Genomic DNA, 20,432 nt, shown 5'->3' with positions numbered 1-20,432 from the left:
AATTTAACAAATGACACATATAGCGGTGTAGGCAAAAGAAAGGAAATCCGATAAAAATTGTGGCCTTTGAGTGCTGTAGGATTGTTCAGATCAGGACTCCTTCACGTGCATATATGTACTAGGTGTTGTTCTGTTTTTTTTTAAATAAACTATATAGAAACACTTAGACTGAAAGTGTTTCATACTTACACCTTAGCCCTTTGGCTTTTGGGGATTTTGATGCAGTACAGGCAGAACCGTGGCAGTACCTGTTTTGCGTGCACTTTGTTTTAAATGGGCTCTGCAGTTTCTGTTCTCCCTCTGCCCTTTCAGGTGGTGGCTTACCATTACTGCCAGGCGGACAACACCTACACGTGCCTGGTGCCGGAGTTTGTGCACAGCATCGCCGCCCTGCTGTGCCGAGCACACCAGCTGTCTGCCTACAGAGAGCTGCTGCTGAAGGAGCCACACCTACAGAGCATGCTCAGTCTCAGGTCCTGCGTCCAGGACCCCATGGCTGCCTTCAGAAGAGGAGTGCTGGAGCCCCTCGTTAACCTGAGGAAGGGTACGCTTTGCATTGCAATCGTTTGTGTTACATCTTCCCATTATTTGAAGGCCTCGTTATGGGTAGTAAACTTTTACAAATACTGTACATGGTTGACTGGGTGAGCTCTTCAGCACTATAAAAGTCCCTTTCTTGCTGTCTTTTTGTGAACAAGTTTGGTGTTTTGTGAAATCCGTTGTATAATTTATTACATTCTCTCAATGCTGTGCAGGCAATGCACTGTAAATCAGAAGTCTTTCTTGCACTGACAAAGTTTTAAACATGAACCTCTAGGATATAAGAAAAAAGGAGGCTACCTTCTGGAGAACCAAGATTCTAAGTGAAATGATGCACGTATTTTACACAAATATCATATTTAGATTTTAACGGAGGAATTAATGAATATCATTTAAATTGCACTCCCAAGCAGCTAATGGACATTAGGAATTTTGTTCAGTTTGTTTACTCTCCTTAAAACAAAAGATTAGTCTGCCATTTTGAATGGTATTGTTCATAATTTTGATGGCTAAAGGATATATCCTATATATCTGCATTTACGTGAGTATAAAAAAGAGATTAACAATAATTAATCTTCCACAATAGAATTTTTTTTTCAAAACTAAACACACCAAAGATGAAAGCAGTTTTTTGTCCAATGCAGGCTCACAAACTTTGTGTATGTTCTCAAAGAGCCTCGGTCTGAGAACTTCAAGGTCATCGTGGATAGACATGCATCTTTAAGCAGATGTTTTTTGTTAACATTGGATCAATATTTTTTTAGATGACAGCCAGCTGAGATGCAAAAAGATTCCTTCAATTAAAAAGGTGGAAACGCAGCAAGCATGTGTAGCACTTAAGTTTGACAGTGTGTAACCTGATAAATCTTAAGTGTTCTTGTATTTTCTTTTGTTGTTAAAATTAATGGTTTCTAATACGTGGTGAGGTACAAAATCAGACATTTATATACTACAAATGAAGAGGCACAAGCACATAGTTGTAGAAAAGATTGACAACTAAACATGTCTTGCATACTTTGGCCTAAGCATGTTCTTGAAGCATGAATGAGACTCAGGATTTGTGATCACGGTATATAATATAACTGTTTTTTTAGTAAAATCCAATTTATACTCCATTTGAGAGTGGAGCATTTGGAATTCCACAGATTTTTCTTTAATGAATTTTTTAAAACTTCTCAAATTACTTTAATGTGCAAATAGAACTGCATCTCAAGGAGAGGAATCATGGAACAGTTCCCCTGCTGATTATTTTTTCTATTACAGTTGAATCGCTCAAATAAAATACACTTATTCTCTTTTCTCCAGTTTCATTTGAAAGAGAAAATCAAAGATTCTCTCTTGGATTCAGTGAAATCAGAGGAAGAAGTGTGAAGATCTTGAAACTCTTTCAAAACCTTAAAAATCAAATTCCTCTTTAATATGGAAGAGTTTGCCTCAAACTTAGTGCAGATGTGTTCTAGTGAACTGTTTAGCTGCATATCATAGTTTAATTGATACCTTGATTATTATTACAGGATATCACTAATCAACTTTTATCTGCCAGGATTTAGAAACAAACATTTTATAGTTCATATTTCATATGCTTCCGAAATATAAGATGTTTTTAAATAATGGTAATTTCTGGTCTTAATAATGACTTGCAGTTCTCTTAAACTCCTACAGTCAGCGGGATAAAATTTAATTTGATCTTAATTTCTTTGGGTGTTGTATGTGTTTTCTAGAGAGAAAAATCCCTGAAGAAGACCACATCATTCTAATTGATGGCTTGAATGAGGCAGAATTTCATAAACCAGACTATGGTGATACAATTGCATCCTTCATCACCAAAATTATTTCTAAGTTTCCTGTGTGGCTGAAATTGATAGTAACTGTTCGAGTCAATCTTCTGGTAAGAGCAATTTTTCTGTGTTCCTGAATATTTCTCATTGTACATGTAACTTATTTTTCTTCAGCAGACACTGAATATGTGCTATTTTTTTTTAAATTCTTGCATTTTCATTTGTGTTGTCTGTCATCAAGCATATCGCTTCTTAACAGCAGGTATTTTCAACATGGTAACATGTTTCAAATGCTTCTTGGCACATAAGATATGTATCATTCCTGAGTCATCTCCTATACTTTAATGAAAGTTAATTAATGAGGTGTTGAATCATGTGCTACTGATGTGTGCACTGCAACTCAAGTGACTTTGGTGTTCTAGTTTAAACACATCTATCTGATTTTAAGTGCTGTTCACTGGAATTCACTTCTTCCAGATGATCCATCACTTTTGCTTGTAGACCTTGTAGTTTTTTTTTTCTAAAGGGATTAGTTATGATTTAGAATTTCTGCCATAGTGCTTGCTGTGGAACGTTGTATGTGTGAATTACTAGGATAGTCAGAATCCATCCAAACCATGGATACCAGTCTGGAGTTTGGTATAAACCAGCCTTTTACATTTTAGTTGCACAGAACAGCATGATGAAAGAACTGTACCAAAGACTTTTAATAGAATGGACTGACTACACATGAACTAGATATTTCTTTTTGAGCAGGAGAGGTGAGATTATATGAAGCAGGGATGCTGTTCGTAGCAAATTTTAAAAAAAGCATTTGAAACATTCTTTGCAACCATGTTTCTCAAGATGCAGTATCAAAAATGTAGATTTACTATATTAACTTTGAGGTAAACAAAACATTTGTGAAAAATGTATTTCTTTATTACGAGTGCCATCTAGCTTGACAGCCATCCTGCACATATTTAACGTTGATTGGTTGAACTGATATGCTGAAAAACAGTTGCTTTGCACAATAGTACTCACTTTTCTTTCGTTTTAATATTTTATCATTTCCTCAAAGTAAATACTGGAAACACAAGAATGTTTGTTTATAGTTTAATAAAGGACTCCCAAAAATATTCAAAGATTGGCTTGTTTTAAAATATAATATCTGTTATACCCTGAAGAATGCAATTAAAAATGCCTTTTCATTAAAAGGCTTCTGTATGCATTGCTAGTCATGATTGAAGTTAACTATGTTTGATAGAGTCAATATAGTGGACTTTTGTGGCATAGAATATTATATTCCATTTTTCATATACTAAAGAAAAGCAAATTAGAATAGAAAACATAAAGTATTGGGGGAAAAAAAGCACTTACTTTCTGTCCAACATTGTTTGCCTCACAGTATGCTTTTTGTCAGAAGAGGCAGAAGATGCTATAGACTATAAATTGAAAAGAAACCAAGGACACTGCATAATATACTTATTAAAATGGTTAGATTCAAGAGTATTATTCAAATTTCTATAATTTAATATCCTGTCTGAGGAAAAATGAGATTGCAGTCCTTCCCTATGTGAAATATTTATTCATCTGTTTAAATAAGAATCTGAGATCAGCTAAGGTCAGTGGATTACAATGGAAGCAATGTTTTATCTGTGTTGGCGAGTGCTGTATGTGTGCAGGGATAATCTGAAAGTTGACTGACAGATATGTTTGTATAATTCCATTTATTAAAGCATTTTAATGGGTTTGGTAATCAGTAGTTATATAAGATGAGAGGTTTGTAGAGAAATAATGAGGAAAGGACCGGCCTCAATTTGTTTAGCAGTTTGGGTTTTGTCTTGTCTTTTGGGGGGGATTTCTGGCTCAGTCCCTCCTGTCGATAAACGAAACTGAGTCAATTGCAACATGTCAGACTTTTTAGGAGATTCACTTGGTCTTTCAACCTCATCATAATAGTACTCAAAGCTATTTTATTAAATGTTTTTGAATACTCACCGATACAGTGCGGATATGTTAGGCTGTGTAGGCATATTGGAACATCTAGCTGACTCTCATTATCATGGAGTCGGGAGGAGTCTGGCAAACAGCCATTGCAAGCCTGTCTCCTCAAAATTGCTGTATTCATTGGGAAAAAAAAGTGTGATACCTCAAAGTGATGGATTAGTCTTCACACAGCATGCTGCCAACAAAAGGAAATTGCTTGTAGGAGGGAGGCCTTGTGCCTAAACATTAGCCATAAATGAAGAGGAATAAAATCATAGAACTGAATTGATAGCAATATTTTTCTCCTTTTACTCATTGTTAGTAATGTTAGGTACTGTATGCAATCGTAGGTAGCAGAATTTAGTTTTTTAGTAACTCAGTGTCATTAGTTTTTCCAGTACCTTTTTCTGAAGTATTATTAAACACTTTATTTTTACAATGTTTACCCACACAACAAAACAATGCACTTTACCTACACTGTGTTTTTGAGATGTTTTTTACTTCCATCTGCTACAAAAGTCTTGTGTTTGAGACTGTTTTTAGCTAATTCTAACCAGAATCCTTAAAGGCAGCAGTAACTTGGCTGTGGTCGAGTTTGGTGTTCTAGGTCGTAACCTTTCAGTCAGTATGCTCTGTAATCAGCTTTAGTTTAACCTAACTAGCAGTTCAAGCTGTTCTTCTTTTTCAGTATCCTTGTTAAGCTACTGTACTATAGATGTATACATTCTCTGACATATACAGATTTTCATATAGCAAGCTCTTTCATTTTTGCTCCATTTTTATGCAGATAAAGCAAGTGTGCAAAAACTGTTTAAGATATGGACAAGTTTAAGCACCTGTTTTTAATACATTTGGAATTGCTTGGAAAATGTAAAATAAGGCATTATGACGCCAAGCAGTTATCGGTATGTAGGTTTTCACAGTGAAAAAGTAATCTGACCTTAATCCAGTCCTCCCAGAGGAACTTATCATTAGTGATTTTCCACAGGCTTCTGAACCTCTACTTTATGTTCCATTTATACATGACTATATACGGTATTCAGCTTCATAATTTTTATATACCCACACAAAATGGAGTTGCCATTTGGTCTTTACATCCTAGTTCACAGCAATGTCCTGTGTACCCACATGAAAAGAATGAGGAAGAGCAGATAGGCTTCTCTCACCAGCTCGCCATTTTGTTATTCGTCGCTTGACATCTCACAAGCACTATAACAATGTACAGGGTATTCAGCGCCAGTTTGAGATGTCTTCTCAAGCCTGCAGGAGTCCAGTATGTTGCAAGGGTTGTCATTGCCTTTGGGAGCAGAGAGCACCTTGGATGACTGATCGCAACCCTACCCTGGCTGTGCTGAGGGAATAGTGCAACACCAATTAGGGAGTCCCAGTCATAGTCAGATAGTGAATGAGACCCAGGCTTGATCTCATATCACCTAGATTGGGGGATGGGAGTGATGAGCGTCTTTTCTGCTTGAACCAAAAGCCCGCCTGCCTTATCGTTTTTGTTTCTTTTTTCCCTACAGGAAATTACCAGTTTGCTGCCATTCTCCAAGATTTCTCTCGACGACTTCCCCGAGAACAAGGATATTAACAGCGACCTCAATGCCTACATCCAGTACAGAATCAACAGCAGTAAGGAAATCCTGAACAACATCTCCCTCAACGGCAAAGCCGACCCTCTCGTTGTCGGCAAAGTGAGCAACCACTTGAGCATGCGCAGCCAGGGGTCCTATCTGTATTTAAAACTGACCCTGGACCTTTTTGAAAAGGGACACCTGGTTATCAAAAGTGCCAGCTACAAAGTCGTGCCTGTTTCCCTGTCGGAGCTGTATCTGCTTCAGTGCAACATGAAGTTCATCACCAACTCTGCCTTTGAGAGGACTCTACCTATCTTGAATGTGACCTTGGCCTCCCTGCACCCACTGACAGATGAGCAGATTTTCCAAGCCATCAATGCGGGCAGCTTGACTGGCGAGCTGGACTGGGAGGACTTCCAGCAGAGAATGGAGGGACTGTCTTGCTTTCTGATCAAGCGAAGGGACAAGACGCGCATGTTCTGCCACCCTTCGTTCAGGGAGTGGCTGGTGTGGCGAGCGGATGGCGAGAGCACAGACTTCCTCTGTGACCCAAGGTAAGTGTTTTCTGAAGGCTTGCAGATGTTACAGCAAACAAGGAATAATGAAGTGGAGCAGAAACAAATCAACAGACAAGCAGTAAATACTTGGCATGCGCTGAGAGGTAAAGTCCCGGGCAGGCCTTTGTTTACATTAGCGTCCAAGCAAAAAAAAACAGTGTTGTTCAGTATTCAAGCTCTTGCCCTTGATTTCCTATTTTTTCCTAATAAATTAGGGCCCAAGAGAGAGGCCGGCAGCCATATTTTCATTGCAACAGCAATAAACAAGTTCGAAGATAAAATAAACTTCCAGGAGACACATTTTAAAACGCACGTCTGATCAACAAAAGGGAGAACGTTATGATATTCTTCCTTCGTAGAATATTTTGCAGCTCCCCCTTCTTTATTTAGAAAAAGATCACTATAGTCTTCGGTCATTTCAGTCTATTTGAGATTAAAGATGACATAATGCATTTTGAAACTGGACATTTTTTGTTTTAGTTTCCTTTAAAACTTGGGCAGGTTATTATCCTGCCAGGTGATGTGTACTTTGTAAGACTGTCTTCCTCTTTGTCTTTGACAAGAATCTCTGTCTTCAGGTTCTTGTGGGAGTGGAAAGGTTGTGAAAACTGAATCCAAGAGAGATTTTTTTCCATACCTGTCACTCTTAAACTAAATTCCAGGGAGGAATCCAGCAGATGGAGTACATCTTGTCTAGAAGCAAAACAATAGGATTGTCTTTATAATCATCAGCGCCAATACCTGTCAGTTCTTTTTAACATGGTTCAGTCAGATCAGATTTAAAACAAAGAGGCTTCAGCCATGAATACAATCCTATGCATACAGTGCTGTGCAACAAAATTGATTTCAGTGCTGCCTCTGAAGGATGGTGTTTACAGATGAGGCCATTTCTATCAAACATTACTCAGAGACTAATTTAATAGTTATCTGTAGAATGTGAGCAGGTCCTGCTGTGCGCGTGCACTGTAAATGAAGCTGCTGCAGAGAGAATAGATGCATGCATCGAGTCCAGCCTCTTTTCATATTCTCGCAGAATATTTAAAAGGTCTGCTCCTTTCACGAATCTGAATAAACTTAAATAAACTTCCCACAGGAATGTCAATTTGTATCCATACCAACCATTTGTTCAGTGCTTTACAATACAGTACAGAACTCTGAGTAAGAGGCTACCTTGAACAAAAGAGAAGATTTCAAGGACTCTGAGGTGTGGTGTTCTGCTTGTAAGCTGTTATTTACCTCTTCAGTACTGAAGAGCAATTCCAATCATTTATTACAGTTTTTTAATTCTTTTTCTGCCCATTCATCATGTCATGAACATTAAGATTAAGATCTTTCTAATTTTTACTATGATTTGCATTTTTAAATTCAATTGTTTAGAACAGATTTCATCCAGCTGCTTTTCTGTGTAATTAGTTAATTATTATGAATAAATGTGTAGGTCCTACTTGTAATTATTTAACAGGGAAATAAGGTTTCACACTGGAAGTCTCTCTCTCAGAAAATGTCTTGATTTGGTTTATGCATTTCCTGAATTTGAATATATAGACTGTAGACAAAGGTCTGTAGAATCTGCTATTTGAAAACGTTTAATTGTCAAATAGAAATCTGATTTGAACAAAGTTTAAGCTTAAAAATCGGTGACCATGTCATGTTCTGCAAAGAGAACAGGATGACAAATGCTTCTTTTTTGAAGTTAATGCCCCAATCAGTAATTACAAATAAATTGCTCCAATATACAGCAATTATTGTGGACCAATATTTTGATTCTGTATTTCAAGCAGTTACAGTGATAATGAGGTTTGTAAATGCTTGTCCGTGAAACTCAAGTTTCTTTGGAGCTCTGTATGAGTGGGCAGCTTTAACATTAAGAACATAAGAACAGTTACAAATCAGAGGTCATTTGGTAGTTCCAAACAGATTACTTGATTGATCCTAGGATCTCATCTTGGAAAAAAACAGGGTATCAGCTTCAGCATAATAGCAGATTAGCTTGTCCCATGCTCCCACAACCTTTTAAGGCATGATAATTTCATGTCCAGTCTTTGACCTTTATTGCAGTTTTTGTACATTTAAGTTCACAAAAACAAAAATTAAAAGGACAAACTCACTTGACTTTTACCCGTGTACTGTACCTTCTCCTTAACCAAGAATACAGCCTTGTTTAAAATGAGTTGCAAAGCTGTCTTGTAGTGACCTTAAAAAATTAGACATGTTAAATAAGTCTTTTTTACTGTTCTACTTTGGAATTGAGTATTTTTCATCTATTCCACTTCTGTTAAACTCATTCATGCTCGAGAGAGTTAAGAACCAACCACACTTTCCTTTGAAAGATAGTTACAGCTGAGAAGAGAAGTGATATAGTTCTTTTTGACAACACTGCAAACTCACTGACTCTGGCAAGAAGCAGGAACCAGAAAATACTCAGAAATTTGAGACATTATGTTGCAAGAAAGCATCAAATCGGGTATATTTTCTTTATGAAAAACCTACATACCAAAACACAGCTAAGGCATCAAAAATGTTAAGGTTTTATGGAAAACTAACCCTAACCCTAGCTCGGGCTTTTCTACAACATCAGTCTGAAATCTTGCCATCATTTGATCTGAAAATGTGTTTCAATGAATCTTGTAACAATGACAGCTTTGGATGCTTATGAGCATTCTATGGATCGTGTTTGTCTTTTGTATGTTATAGAAAAGCTCCCTTAATATTCATGGCTGAATTTTACCCAAGCTAATCAAATGACAAGAGATGTCAATCAAAGCACTTCAGTGAAAAGTGGTCTCAAAAGTAGTCATCAACACATCAATGCAGTCTGCAGTCTCATTTCTAAAATACTAATAATGGACATTAAGCAATTGATGCAGCCCAAGATAAATCAACTGCGCTCAACTGCGCTCAGGGTGCAATGTGTGGTTGACTTGATTTTTATGAGACAGACTTTCATTGCCTTCCCACAGAAGAATCCCTAATCCCTACAGAAGATTTCAGCTGAAAAGTGGCGGAACGTGTGGTCTAATCCCATACACTTGACACAACCGCGGTTGATGGCACTTCTGCCTGGTCAGTCTTGAACATCGAGCAACTTGGAGAAGACAGCAATTTTGCTGAAAAAAAACTAATATTTTTAAAATAGCATCATCCAGTGTGGATGCTGCAGTTTGTTTTATAGCAGTTGTCTGAAAATGTCTGCAAACTCACACATGTGTCAGTTTGGAGTCGGACATCCTTTAAAGCCAAAACAGTCCTCGGTATATTAAATATGTATGCAGTCACTTGAAATATTAAAAAATTAATCTGCTGTGTTCTATTTCATTACGGATTGTTTGAATATATATTGTGTTTTGTTCTTTTAAAGTCTGTTTTGCATGAAATAAACATTTTTTAGAAGAGGTTTTTTTTTCACCTAATTTAAATTCAGTGTTTCTCAGAAACTCTTATTAGTTATAACTTATGTGATTATTAGACAGCATGTCCTGTGGGCTTTTTGTGATGTCACTGCCCTTTGCAGTTGAAGAGTGACCTGCTTTTCAGTACCCACTTCAGTGATGTTCCAGACATTTCAATGAGTATCCAACCTTCTCATGTACAGTGATTAAAAAGAAAGGAAAAAACTGAGTATAAAAAAAAAATCACTACCTTGTTATTTTTAATTTGAGAGTGAAGCATGAACAGTCAACATTTTAATGAAAATAGTTTGGTCCAGATCAAAGAAATGGCATTCATGCGTGGCCTTTTAATGAAGTTCTCCGTTAATTAACACCCGAACTTGCATTAATGACGAGGAGTAACACAGTAGCGGTATTCACTCAGAATGTCGCCTGGTTCAGTATAAGAAGACAGTCTAGACGGCATTAAACACCGTTTTAATCAGATGATGAATGAGACATGCTGAGTAATGGAAGTGGTAATGCACTGATCTTGATGGATACAATAGTCAACAAAGTTTATAGCTAAGAAATTAATATCTTCATGATCTGTATCTAAATTATCAAATAAAAAGCTGTATGGTGGAGACAAATACTGCTCCAGCAAAAGCTTAGTGGTTATATAAAAAAAGTGATGAAGATTTGCTAAGGTGTCGAATGGAGTACATTAGTGCACTGATAATTTAACGAGCACAAAATTTGGCTGAAAGTGTCAAGGCCTTGATAGCTTGTGCTTCTTGGTTTTGGATTTATCTGTTTCATTTTTACAGGGTTATTTATTCTTAGTTATTTTAGTTATTTTGCTGAAAAACATGACAAAAACTGCTTTCATCATGTTGCATTAATTGATTCACCAAAGTTCAACATAAAGTTTGTTTGGTTTTAAAATTAGGAATTTTTTCGGAAAATTTATATTTTTGGCTGAATTGCATCTTGGTATTGAAACTAATGATGCATTGGATGTACAGTATGCAGCTTCAGCATTTAAAGATATAATATCGACGGTGTTAGTATTTATCGTCTGTAGTACTAGTTTGTTTCATGCATGCAAAGTTAATTAATGATCAGTAGCTCACAAATTGTTGAGTACAAATACAAATGCCAAATGGAAATGGTAGGTACTACAATATTTGTCATTCTATTTAATTATTAACACCTTAGATCGAAACATCTCCCATTGTTTAAGACAGTTACTGTGCATTGACAAAAAATGTCCATACACAAAACATGAATTTGTTGTGCAAAGAAAAGCATTGATTTTACACATAAAAGCTTTGTACTGTATATGAACTCAATACTTTCAATTATGCAGATAAGTCTAACGCAATGCTGTTTTTTATTAATGCCCGAGTTTGAACTAACCTTTTTCTTTAAAAACGTTTAGGAAACAAGCATATACAGTAAGTGTATGCTGTTGTGTAAAAAAAATGCCTTTGATTTAGCCCGAGATATACTGTAAGAGAAATGATTGCATTAAAGGGCATGAATCAAGATCATTTCACCCAAGCTGTGCTGAAACGAGTCATTCAGAAATCCAAACAGCCTTATGCTTTAGCATAATTTACTTAGAAAACGGTGGTGTGTGAGTGGCCTTGCGATGGATTGGCATCTCATCTGGGGTATAACCTGCTTTGTACCTGTTGCTTGCCAGAATGGGCTCCAGCTCATGGCCCTGAATTGGAAGAAGCATTTAGGAAACGGGTAGATGGACATTGGTATGTGATTGTCTGCTGGTTTGAAAGTTCTGAGTCTGTTTCACTGTTGCTTTTCGCAGGAGTGGTCACGCCCTCATGGCTTTCATGCTTTCCCGCCAGGAAGGCAAATTAAACCGCCAGCAAACAATGGAACTTGGGCATCACATCTTAAAAGCTCACATTTTCAAGGTAAGGTGCAGATGGCTGTTGCTGGCCCGTTTCCGATGGTTGTTATGCATTCCACGCATTCCATCCTGTCTTTTCTGTCCAGGGTCAGAGCAAGAGAACGGGTGTCTCCTCAAGTGTCCTCCAGGCATTATGGATCAGTTACAGTACGGACGGCCTGTCAGCTGCCCTTGCTTCTTTAAGGAACTTGTACACCCCGAATGTGAAAGTAAGCACTCTACTTCCTTTGCAGCCTGCCCTCAACCAATAATATTGTTCTTTATTAACAAAAAGAAAGATGTTAAAAACTTACTGTCTGCTGTATCCCACAGCCATTTCTGCCTGTCTTATCTTACTGCAGAGTCCTATTTAGCTGGTGTCTCTTTGGGAATTCTCCATCTTAAATCTTACATGACTAATAACACTTTTACTATTTGAACTTAATGTAGAGCCACTTGAAGGTGGAGTTGGACTGTTTGCAGCTGTACTGTCAGACCCCATTAAGAATGTCTGATTTATGTTGCCTGAATTGCATTTTATCAAGGCTGTCGTAAACGGTCACCAAGAAGTGAGAACGTATTTCCATTAATTTGTATTATTTATAGATTTTTTCCATTCTTTTTGGTTTGATTTCTAAAAACAGGACAAGCTTGCCAAACTTTCGTTTCTGACTTTTTCTGTTTTCTTTTAAAGCGGCGTTTCTCAACTGTAGCCAATATCTCGAAGCCTAAATTCAGAGACATTAATATTCATGCATTATGGAGCTCTTGTTAACAAAATTCTGTTAGTTACATATGTCATTATAAATAATAAAAATTGTATTCTTTATATGATATGAAAAAATATTGAAACACTTTATTACATTTCTTGTTACCATTGATGGTGTTGCTGCTTTATTTCAGTGTTGAATTATTGTATAGAACATCACAGTTGGGGGCTTTAATATGTTTTATTTTTTTCCTTTTTAAAGTCATACACTTGTTGATAGTGTTGATGATTTTATGTAAAGCAGTGATTATCAGTAAACAAAGTGCTGACTTAGATAATTCACATATGATGTTCATAAACCATTCTGACAGTTTTCTTACCTAGTCTGTTTTAACTTTGCTTTTTACTGCATTGAACTATTTGCATAAAATGTTCATTTATTATATCATAAGCTTGAGCCCATTGGTGATAAATGATGTCTTTGAAAATACGAGGAAGATTTCTCCAGCTTCATATTGATGCTGGTTGAGTTTTATCATTAATTTGATCCATTGCCATTTCAGCTACATTTTGTAGTAATTCATGCCATTATAAGTAATTATGGTGGCTTGCTAGATTATTAGTAATTTAATAAACAAAAGGTCACGTTAATCACAGAGGCAGCTAAATGATTTTTTTATGTTCAAGTGTGCTGGTTCAGGCATTGCACGTCTGAATACTGCATTATAAATGAAAGTTGAAAAAAAAATAATTTTACAGTCCTGAGGCATGCATAAGAATAGTGTTGGGTTTGTTTTATTTTTGTTTTAAGATGAAAGGGTCTTGGTTTTCCAGTGTCAGATGTGTTTTAAAATCTTGCTCTTTCAAAAAGCTATGAATGTTTTGCCTTTGTTTTTTTTTTCGAGCATTAAATAGCTTTCCACCATTGATGTGCATTGCAGTCTGTAATGAGTTAACCAATGTTAGCTGAAGTAAGAGACTGTAGCAAGCAAATTAGCTCATTGTCTTCAATGCCTCTGGGAAATATGGTGGTTCATTTGCTCTAGCGACATATTTGTAAATAATAAGTTCCATTGCCCTGTTAAAACCATTTGCATCAGAGTCCCTTCTTATTAAACAGCTTTCTATCATTAATTTCCTTATCAAGATGTAGTGTAGACAAGCTGTTCAATCTAGCATTTAATGAATTAGTAAATTGCAATTGGGATGTTCAGAGGATGTACTAAAATACATTTTTTAGCGACATGAACTTGAAAGTAAAGTCTATTCACTGAAAAAACAGCACGCTAATTTGTTTCTATTTTTAAGTGGAAGCCCTTCACCTGTAAAGAAAGTGACAGCTTGTTCTGGAAGAGCTGGCTTTTTGTTGTTGTTGATGGTACAGGAAATTGAATAGTGCTGTCTGTCAGTGTGATGAGATTAGATCATTCCAGACGGATGGTAGTGGTGGAGCCCAAATCTGGAGGGAGCTACAAGTCTGTGTATAAAGGTCAGCGTTCTATAATCACTGACCTGCAAAGAGGATGACTGGTGCTGAAGGGCAGGAATAAGCTTCTCCTTCCTAAGGATAATTTTCATCAACAGCAGCAACTCAGCAAGGCCAGGAACCCACCACTGCATTACTGCTAAATATGCCTGAGCCGCATCTGTCAATAGGAACATTTAGTTTCACTCTTTCTGGGGGGTTGATTTGAGATATTTGACAGAAATACCACCCCAGAAGCTTTCTAGATCAAAGTAAAATCAATTTTTTGGAATTATTTTTGTCTGCATAGTATACATAAATGTACTATGTACTATGTGGTGCTTACGGTATAATATGGTTCTGTTCTGTGCATTTCATATATAACATACTAGATTTGAATCCATGTAATTAATTTTTTTGATTACAGTTATTTTTCTCTCTCTTCCCTCAAGGTCAGTCGTTTATTGATGCTGGGGGGAGCCAATGTGAACTACCGGACGGAGGTGCTGAACAATGCTCCTGTTCTGTGCGTTCAGTCGCACCTGGGGCATCTAGAGATGGCCAGCCTGTTGCTGGAGTTTGGAGCTGCTGTGGATGGCGTCTCAGACAATGGCATGACCCCTGTGTGCTTTGCTGCAGCCTCTGGGCACCTCAGTCTTGTGGTCCTGCTCTGCAAGAAAGGAGCTAAAGTCAGTGTTGTCGTATTATTCTGTGGTGCAATTTTGTTTTTCCTTCACAAAGTCCTGTTTGAAGGCAGTTTCTAGGGTTTAAGCAGTTACACCTTTCATCAAAGGCTATATAAGGCCAGACACGGTGGGCTTGGGTGTGGGGGATATCTGCCCAGTCCTCTTTATAATAATCCTTACACTTATACAGTCAATTTGCAACCCATACGTCAGCCATCAGTGGGGAGGAGAGGGATGAAGCCAATTTATAGATGGGGATTATTCGGAAGCCATGATTGGTAAAGGCCAATGGGAAATTTGGCCAGGATGCCAGGGTAACACCCCTACTTTTTTTTAGAAATTTTTTAATGACCATGGAGAGTTAAGACCTCAGTTTTACATCTCATCCGAAGGATGGCTCCTTTTTACAGTATAGTGTCCCCATTACTCTACTGAGGCATTAGGACCCACACAGACGGCAGGGTGAGCGCCCCCTGCTGGCCCCACTAACAACTCTTCCAGTAGCAGCCTTCGCTTTCACAGGTGGTCTCCCAGGAGGTGCTGGCCAGACTCACCCCTGCTGAGCTTCAGTTGTGAGTTGTGGCATGATATAGCTGCTAGCGATATTATTTGTGGGGGTACGTTCAGGGATACATTCCTGATTTGTCTGCATATAAAAAGGAATATATACACTGGGAAAAGGCTCTCCTACACCATATTTATACCATGGGTATGCCCAATACATGAATATGTTAAGTAATAAAAGCAAGTGACACAAAATACAGTACTATAGTGTTTACGTTTATAAAAAGTACCCTGATTAAAATGAGCAGAAACCATGTATGTTTATGGTTATTGAGCGCAGTAATATTCTGGAAGATGTGATGAAATGGGAGAGAGGCATGATGGGTAACACAGGGGAAAAGATGTGGGAATTTTGAAGTGAGCATTGGAAGGTCTGAGAGGTTTTTGGCCTGTGCGAATGTTGCTTTTGTCATCATTGAATCTGCCTAAGTTTCAGTGGATATACAGTTTTTGAAACTCTAAACCCAGGTACTGAGTCATTAATCTTTTGTGATGAAGACTTTGTTCAGTTTATGTCCTTAGTAGTGCAGTAGATCTAGTACTATTTAGCACTGCATCTAATTATTTTTAGAAACTGAGTGAATATAATTTCTTTAGAAGAGAAAGTAGAAAACAAAAAGACCAGGAACACACTGATCTGCACAGCCCCCTTGAGATTATCTGTAATGTCATATCTCAAGGAGATATTAAAATTACACTTTGAGAAAAACTTGAAAAAGATAGGATTCTGTGCAGATTGAATGAGTGCACTGAGGCTGTAGTATTGTAAATACAATTCAAGGAGGACTTTTATGCCTGAAACTTTAACAGGATTACTTATTGATGTGGCCTACTGTATGCTTAACCACAAAATGATATGATTGAATTCTTGTTATTTATACAGGTTTACTTGTATCTTTCATTGATACGGCTTCTGACACTCTGTTGTACCTATTTACCTTTAGAGTATAGTGCTGTCAGATAGGAATTTGGAAAAGCACATCATAAATCCTGATCTGTGATTTCCAGATCCAACAGGGCTGCTTTGAAACCCGTAGAGGAATATGCCTGGGGCATGTTATAGTACCTGCTTGTAGGAATAAGCTAAAGCAAGCCACCTTTTATTTATTTTTTACTGTACTTCTGTAAATGACCTCTCAACTCACTCTATAGTTTCTGCAGGTGTTTTTATCTTTGATTATGATCTTTGTATCATGCTGAAGAAGCCACTGCTCTGTCTTCTGTCAAGAAACAGTGGGATGTGCCCCTAGCAACTGAACAAGCTAGATTGTTTGTTTTGTAACCTTTCTTATATTCTTTTCTAAAAGGTGTTCTGCTGTGTGTTTTTTTTTCCAGTTGTACATGACCGTTACTCAGTAAAATTTGTCTTCGGATCCCTGTATGTTTATTTTGCAGTGTCTAATAATTGATTGCTTTCCCACCCAGATCGATCACGTAGACAAAAGCGGTCAGTGTGCCTTAGTCCATGCTGCCTTGAGAGGATACCCAGACATCATCGAGTCTCTGCTGAAGCTGGAGTGGACGCCTGAGAGCCAGCAGCAGGACACACATGTGAAAAACAAAGCTCTTCAGCAAGCTTTGATTGCAGCCTCCAGTATGGGACACACCCAGGTGCTGAATGACACTTGTTACCAATGCATTTGCTGTACTGTTCAGCTTGTCGTAGTTCTACATGCCAGGGCTCTGCTCTTCTGTGGAGTTTCAGAATTTGTGTAGCAGTTTGAAGAGTTAAATACTTAAAGTTATTGAGCTAGCCGTTTCAGAAGTGTATTGAGCTATGCTGCGGTAAAAGCATGGTAGAGGTAAAGTGTGAGTGAAAATGTGGCATCAATCATTTGAGTAAAGCAAAGGAAATGGTTTTATATGATATTGTCTATACTATATTCACAAGGAGCTGTCTCCCCAAACCAGGCTCTTCAGTGTTGATTGGTATAGCTAATGTTTTTTTGTTCATATATCCTGAGTTTTTAAGGTTGTTTTTAAACGGTGTACTGAGAATTACATTTGAGTGGCTGCTTTTCGGGGACCAGATCGTGTGTGTTTTTTAGGTGAATCAGGTGAATGCACCTCAAGACAAAAGCCTGTAGTATCTAGTTTCTCCAAGGGTTCTGGGTAAATGCCGTATTTACCTGATTTCATAATGTCAAAATTAGGCTTTGGTACTTGGGTGTTTGTGTATCCCAATTATTTGACGTTTTCTAGGCTGTTGGAGATGGGGTGAAGAGCTCATTTGATGTAGGCAAGTGCTAAAAGAATTGTCAGATCTTTGACTCATCAGAAATCAATGATTCGTCCAGAAGCTTATGGTGAAACTACAGACCATCATCTTTCACCTTTAACATGTATAATGTGACCTTTATTTCATGTCTGTGTTTAAATTGCAGATTATAAGATATTCATCAATTTCAGTACACAGTCCCAGCAGTGTGCAGTTGTCTGGCACAAGGTGTTTGTCAGCCTTGCTGACTACATTTGTACAGATTAGGGTTTGCTGTAAGGTTGTTGTTTTTTTTCCTCTTTTCTGTGTAAGAGAGAATGGCTGTAAAAAGCTTGTAAAGGCTAAACATTGGAATATTAGTAAGACTAGATTAATCTAATTCAGAAGGGAGTCATGTGGTGGATTTGCTCAGTATAGGAATCAGAACTTTGGCCGTCTTAAGTGATGAATATATCATTGAATGTTCGAATGTGATTGGCAGAATTGCAGAAGTCAATTTGAAGCAGCATGTATGTCTCACATGTATTATACATGTTATTTTGAAACATTTCTATTCTAGAAATGTGGTTATTCTCTAACGTCATGTTGTGCAATCTTTTTTTCTGACAGGTTGTTAGAAGTTTGCTTTCTTTGGATAATGAATACGCAGTGCAACTTGACGGACATGACACGCTTTGGGGAGAAACAGGTAGCGTCTTCGTAGGCTTTGGTTATACAGAAGTTTTTGGGGTGCGAAATCCAAATTCTGAGTTGTTTTTACTATTTACTTTTTATTCTTCTCATAAGCTGTTTAAATTCAGTCTGCCATGTAGGTTTACGTCTATTTTAAATACTGACTTCCAATCAAGACATTCCAGTTATGCTGATGTGTTTTTTTACTTACAACAAGTGCATTATTCAGCTCTTTAAATATAACATGCGTTTTCATGAATTTTGTAATTATTTCTGTATAGGGACTGGATGTTTTTTTTATCAGGATAATTTAAAATGCCTTAACTTCCATGAAAGCATCAGTGACAGCTGTCTGGAATAGAGGTTAGGGCTTAAGTTCAGAATTCAAGGAATTGCTAGGTGCTGTTGCTTGCTAGAGTAACGCATTTCTTCAGTAAAATGCTCAGCTGCATAAATGTATACAAATGAAAGTCAATTTGAATAGAAACAATTAAATTCCGGGAGGAAATGTTGCCTTAGTTATATATTCAGGAAACACTTCTGTGCAGCTTTATGTTTTACCGTATTCATTAACTGATCCTGGGGACTGCTTTGTCACATAAACACCATGAAGAATGTAATTTTTATTTTTCATCATCAAGCTCTCCAGCTGTAGAGTGAACTGTTTAATCACAGGTGGCGATTAAGCTCTATTTAATTGGCTCATAGAGTGTTCACTGGCAGGTGAGATGTCTCTGAATTCTGTGAGTAATACAGAACAGTCCTTCTGCGTGTCCCACTGGCAAATTATAGTACTCAATGTTGGCCACATTGTGTAACTATATTCTCAAGCACAGATTTACCCTTCTTAATAATACATTTAAGTAATGGGTTTTCAATACTATAGACATAGCCTGAAACTGAACTAAAAAAAACAGCTACTTGTGATATGTTTTTTATATAAAGTGAAAGAAAAAGCAGAAACACGTTTCTTTCTTTTTGCTGTTGATTGAGGAAACAGATTTGCCGTCCTTAGTACAGCTGATATTCACGTTTGGTTTTGAAATCAAAGAAGCCATATTGAAAGCTTCTATAGAGAATCCTCCACTCCACTCCACTCCTCTAATGTAAGATTGTCAACAAAGGAGACATTTATTTTTCAGAATATTTCAGGTTCAGGCAAAAAAAAAAAACCTTAATGCTTGTTTCCTATTTGCTATTGTGTAGATGCATGTTTTCATTTACAGCCTGCCTTACACTGCGGTCCCCTTTGTTTGACTGCAGTTCCATTGTTATAAAAATGCTGCATGTTCAGAAGCAGAACTCAATAAGTAGTTCTGGGGAAGGAATGGAGTGTTATCTTAACAATTCCTTGCACTGGCTTAAGTGAATAATCTGTGACCACTCCTACATCCTGTCCTTTTTCAATATCGTGCCCAGCTCTTGTTTGTTTTAACTAAATGTGATTCCTGTACATTCACACTTATCAGCTGCCTTCAATCACTTCTCAAAATCAGTTTTTACAGCTCCCTCCCCCATACCCTGATCTGACCTTTAGCCATGCTGTTTTCTGTTTATTGTTGCGTAGATTTGCATAGGGCTCTTCATCAATAAGTAAGTGTTTTACCAGTTCTCAGCAAAATGGGACTGGTGGTTGGACTGGTCTGAGCAGTGCTCGTCACCTTGTTTGAGCACGATTTTCAGTTTAAAATCAGATTAGAGCTTTTTATCAACACAAGTACCCATTTAATAGTAAAAGGTTTGTACTGTTTTTTTATAAACTCTGTATAGGAGCCAGTTTGGCTATACACACTACTTGGGGGTTACGAAGCAGAAAGCTAGTGTGCTTTCATTATAAGCAGTGAAAGCAGCCTGGTTTTTAATCGTATTGAAAGTAGTGCATTTTGGAGAAAATAGCACTCAAAACACGGAGATAATAGTTTTCGTTTGAGTTTTTCAGAAATTGATGGAGAGGCCAGGCTGCACGTATTGAGAATAGGAGCTGGAGGGAGAGGGAGATGAGCTGCCAAGCTGGCAGGGATCCTCAGTGGGAGGCAGTTGTTGTTAATGGCAGGTCAAAGTGGCTTAAGAATGGAGCACAGAACTGAGCTGAAAGCAAAAAGCAAAAAAATATACCAGCTCCAAATATAAAGGCAAGACCAGTTTTTTTTTGGTGGAATATTTTGAAAGGAAATTGTCAATGTTCACAAGTGTTTCAAAGCGATTTGAGCAGCGAACTGAAAACTATTCAGCACTATTTTTCCCATACTGAGAGTCTTAAAAACATTTTATGGAGATAGTGTTTCTGGATTACTTGGGTGTCGATTGGTAAGGAAAGTATATGACATGCTCTCTAAACCGATATTAAATGAATATTTGGTTTATGAAAAAGCGCAGCACTTTGATGATGCTTGAATATATTGCAATTGCTAT

General features: G+C 37.4%; 1 protein-coding gene across 12 annotated transcripts in view; it reads left to right on the top strand.

Annotated features, from left to right (window-relative positions):
* tanc1a (tetratricopeptide repeat, ankyrin repeat and coiled-coil containing 1a) overlaps positions 1-20,432 on the top strand; it is a 155,277-nt gene that overhangs the window by 116,232 nt on the left and 18,613 nt on the right. For all 12 annotated transcript variants that reach the window (XM_088930220.1, XM_088930217.1, XM_088930215.1 and 9 more), the window contains 8 exons: positions 313-544; positions 2,262-2,428; positions 5,810-6,417; positions 11,623-11,731; positions 11,814-11,936; positions 14,333-14,569; positions 16,556-16,741; positions 17,958-18,036. In XM_088930220.1, coding sequence (XP_088786346.1) covers positions 313-544; positions 2,262-2,428; positions 5,810-6,417; positions 11,623-11,731; positions 11,814-11,936; positions 14,333-14,569; positions 16,556-16,741; positions 17,958-18,036 — 1,741 coding nt within the window. The remainder of the gene's footprint in view (positions 1-312; positions 545-2,261; positions 2,429-5,809; positions 6,418-11,622; positions 11,732-11,813; positions 11,937-14,332; positions 14,570-16,555; positions 16,742-17,957; positions 18,037-20,432) is intronic.

The sequence above is a fragment of the Atractosteus spatula genome, chromosome 13, assembly GCF_055471065.1.
Source record: "Atractosteus spatula isolate fAtrSpa1 chromosome 13, fAtrSpa1.hap1, whole genome shotgun sequence".
Lineage (NCBI taxonomy): Eukaryota > Metazoa > Chordata > Actinopteri > Semionotiformes > Lepisosteidae > Atractosteus > Atractosteus spatula.
The sequence above is the reverse complement of the archived record's forward strand: the minus strand, read 5'-3'. Positions and strand labels throughout refer to the sequence as shown.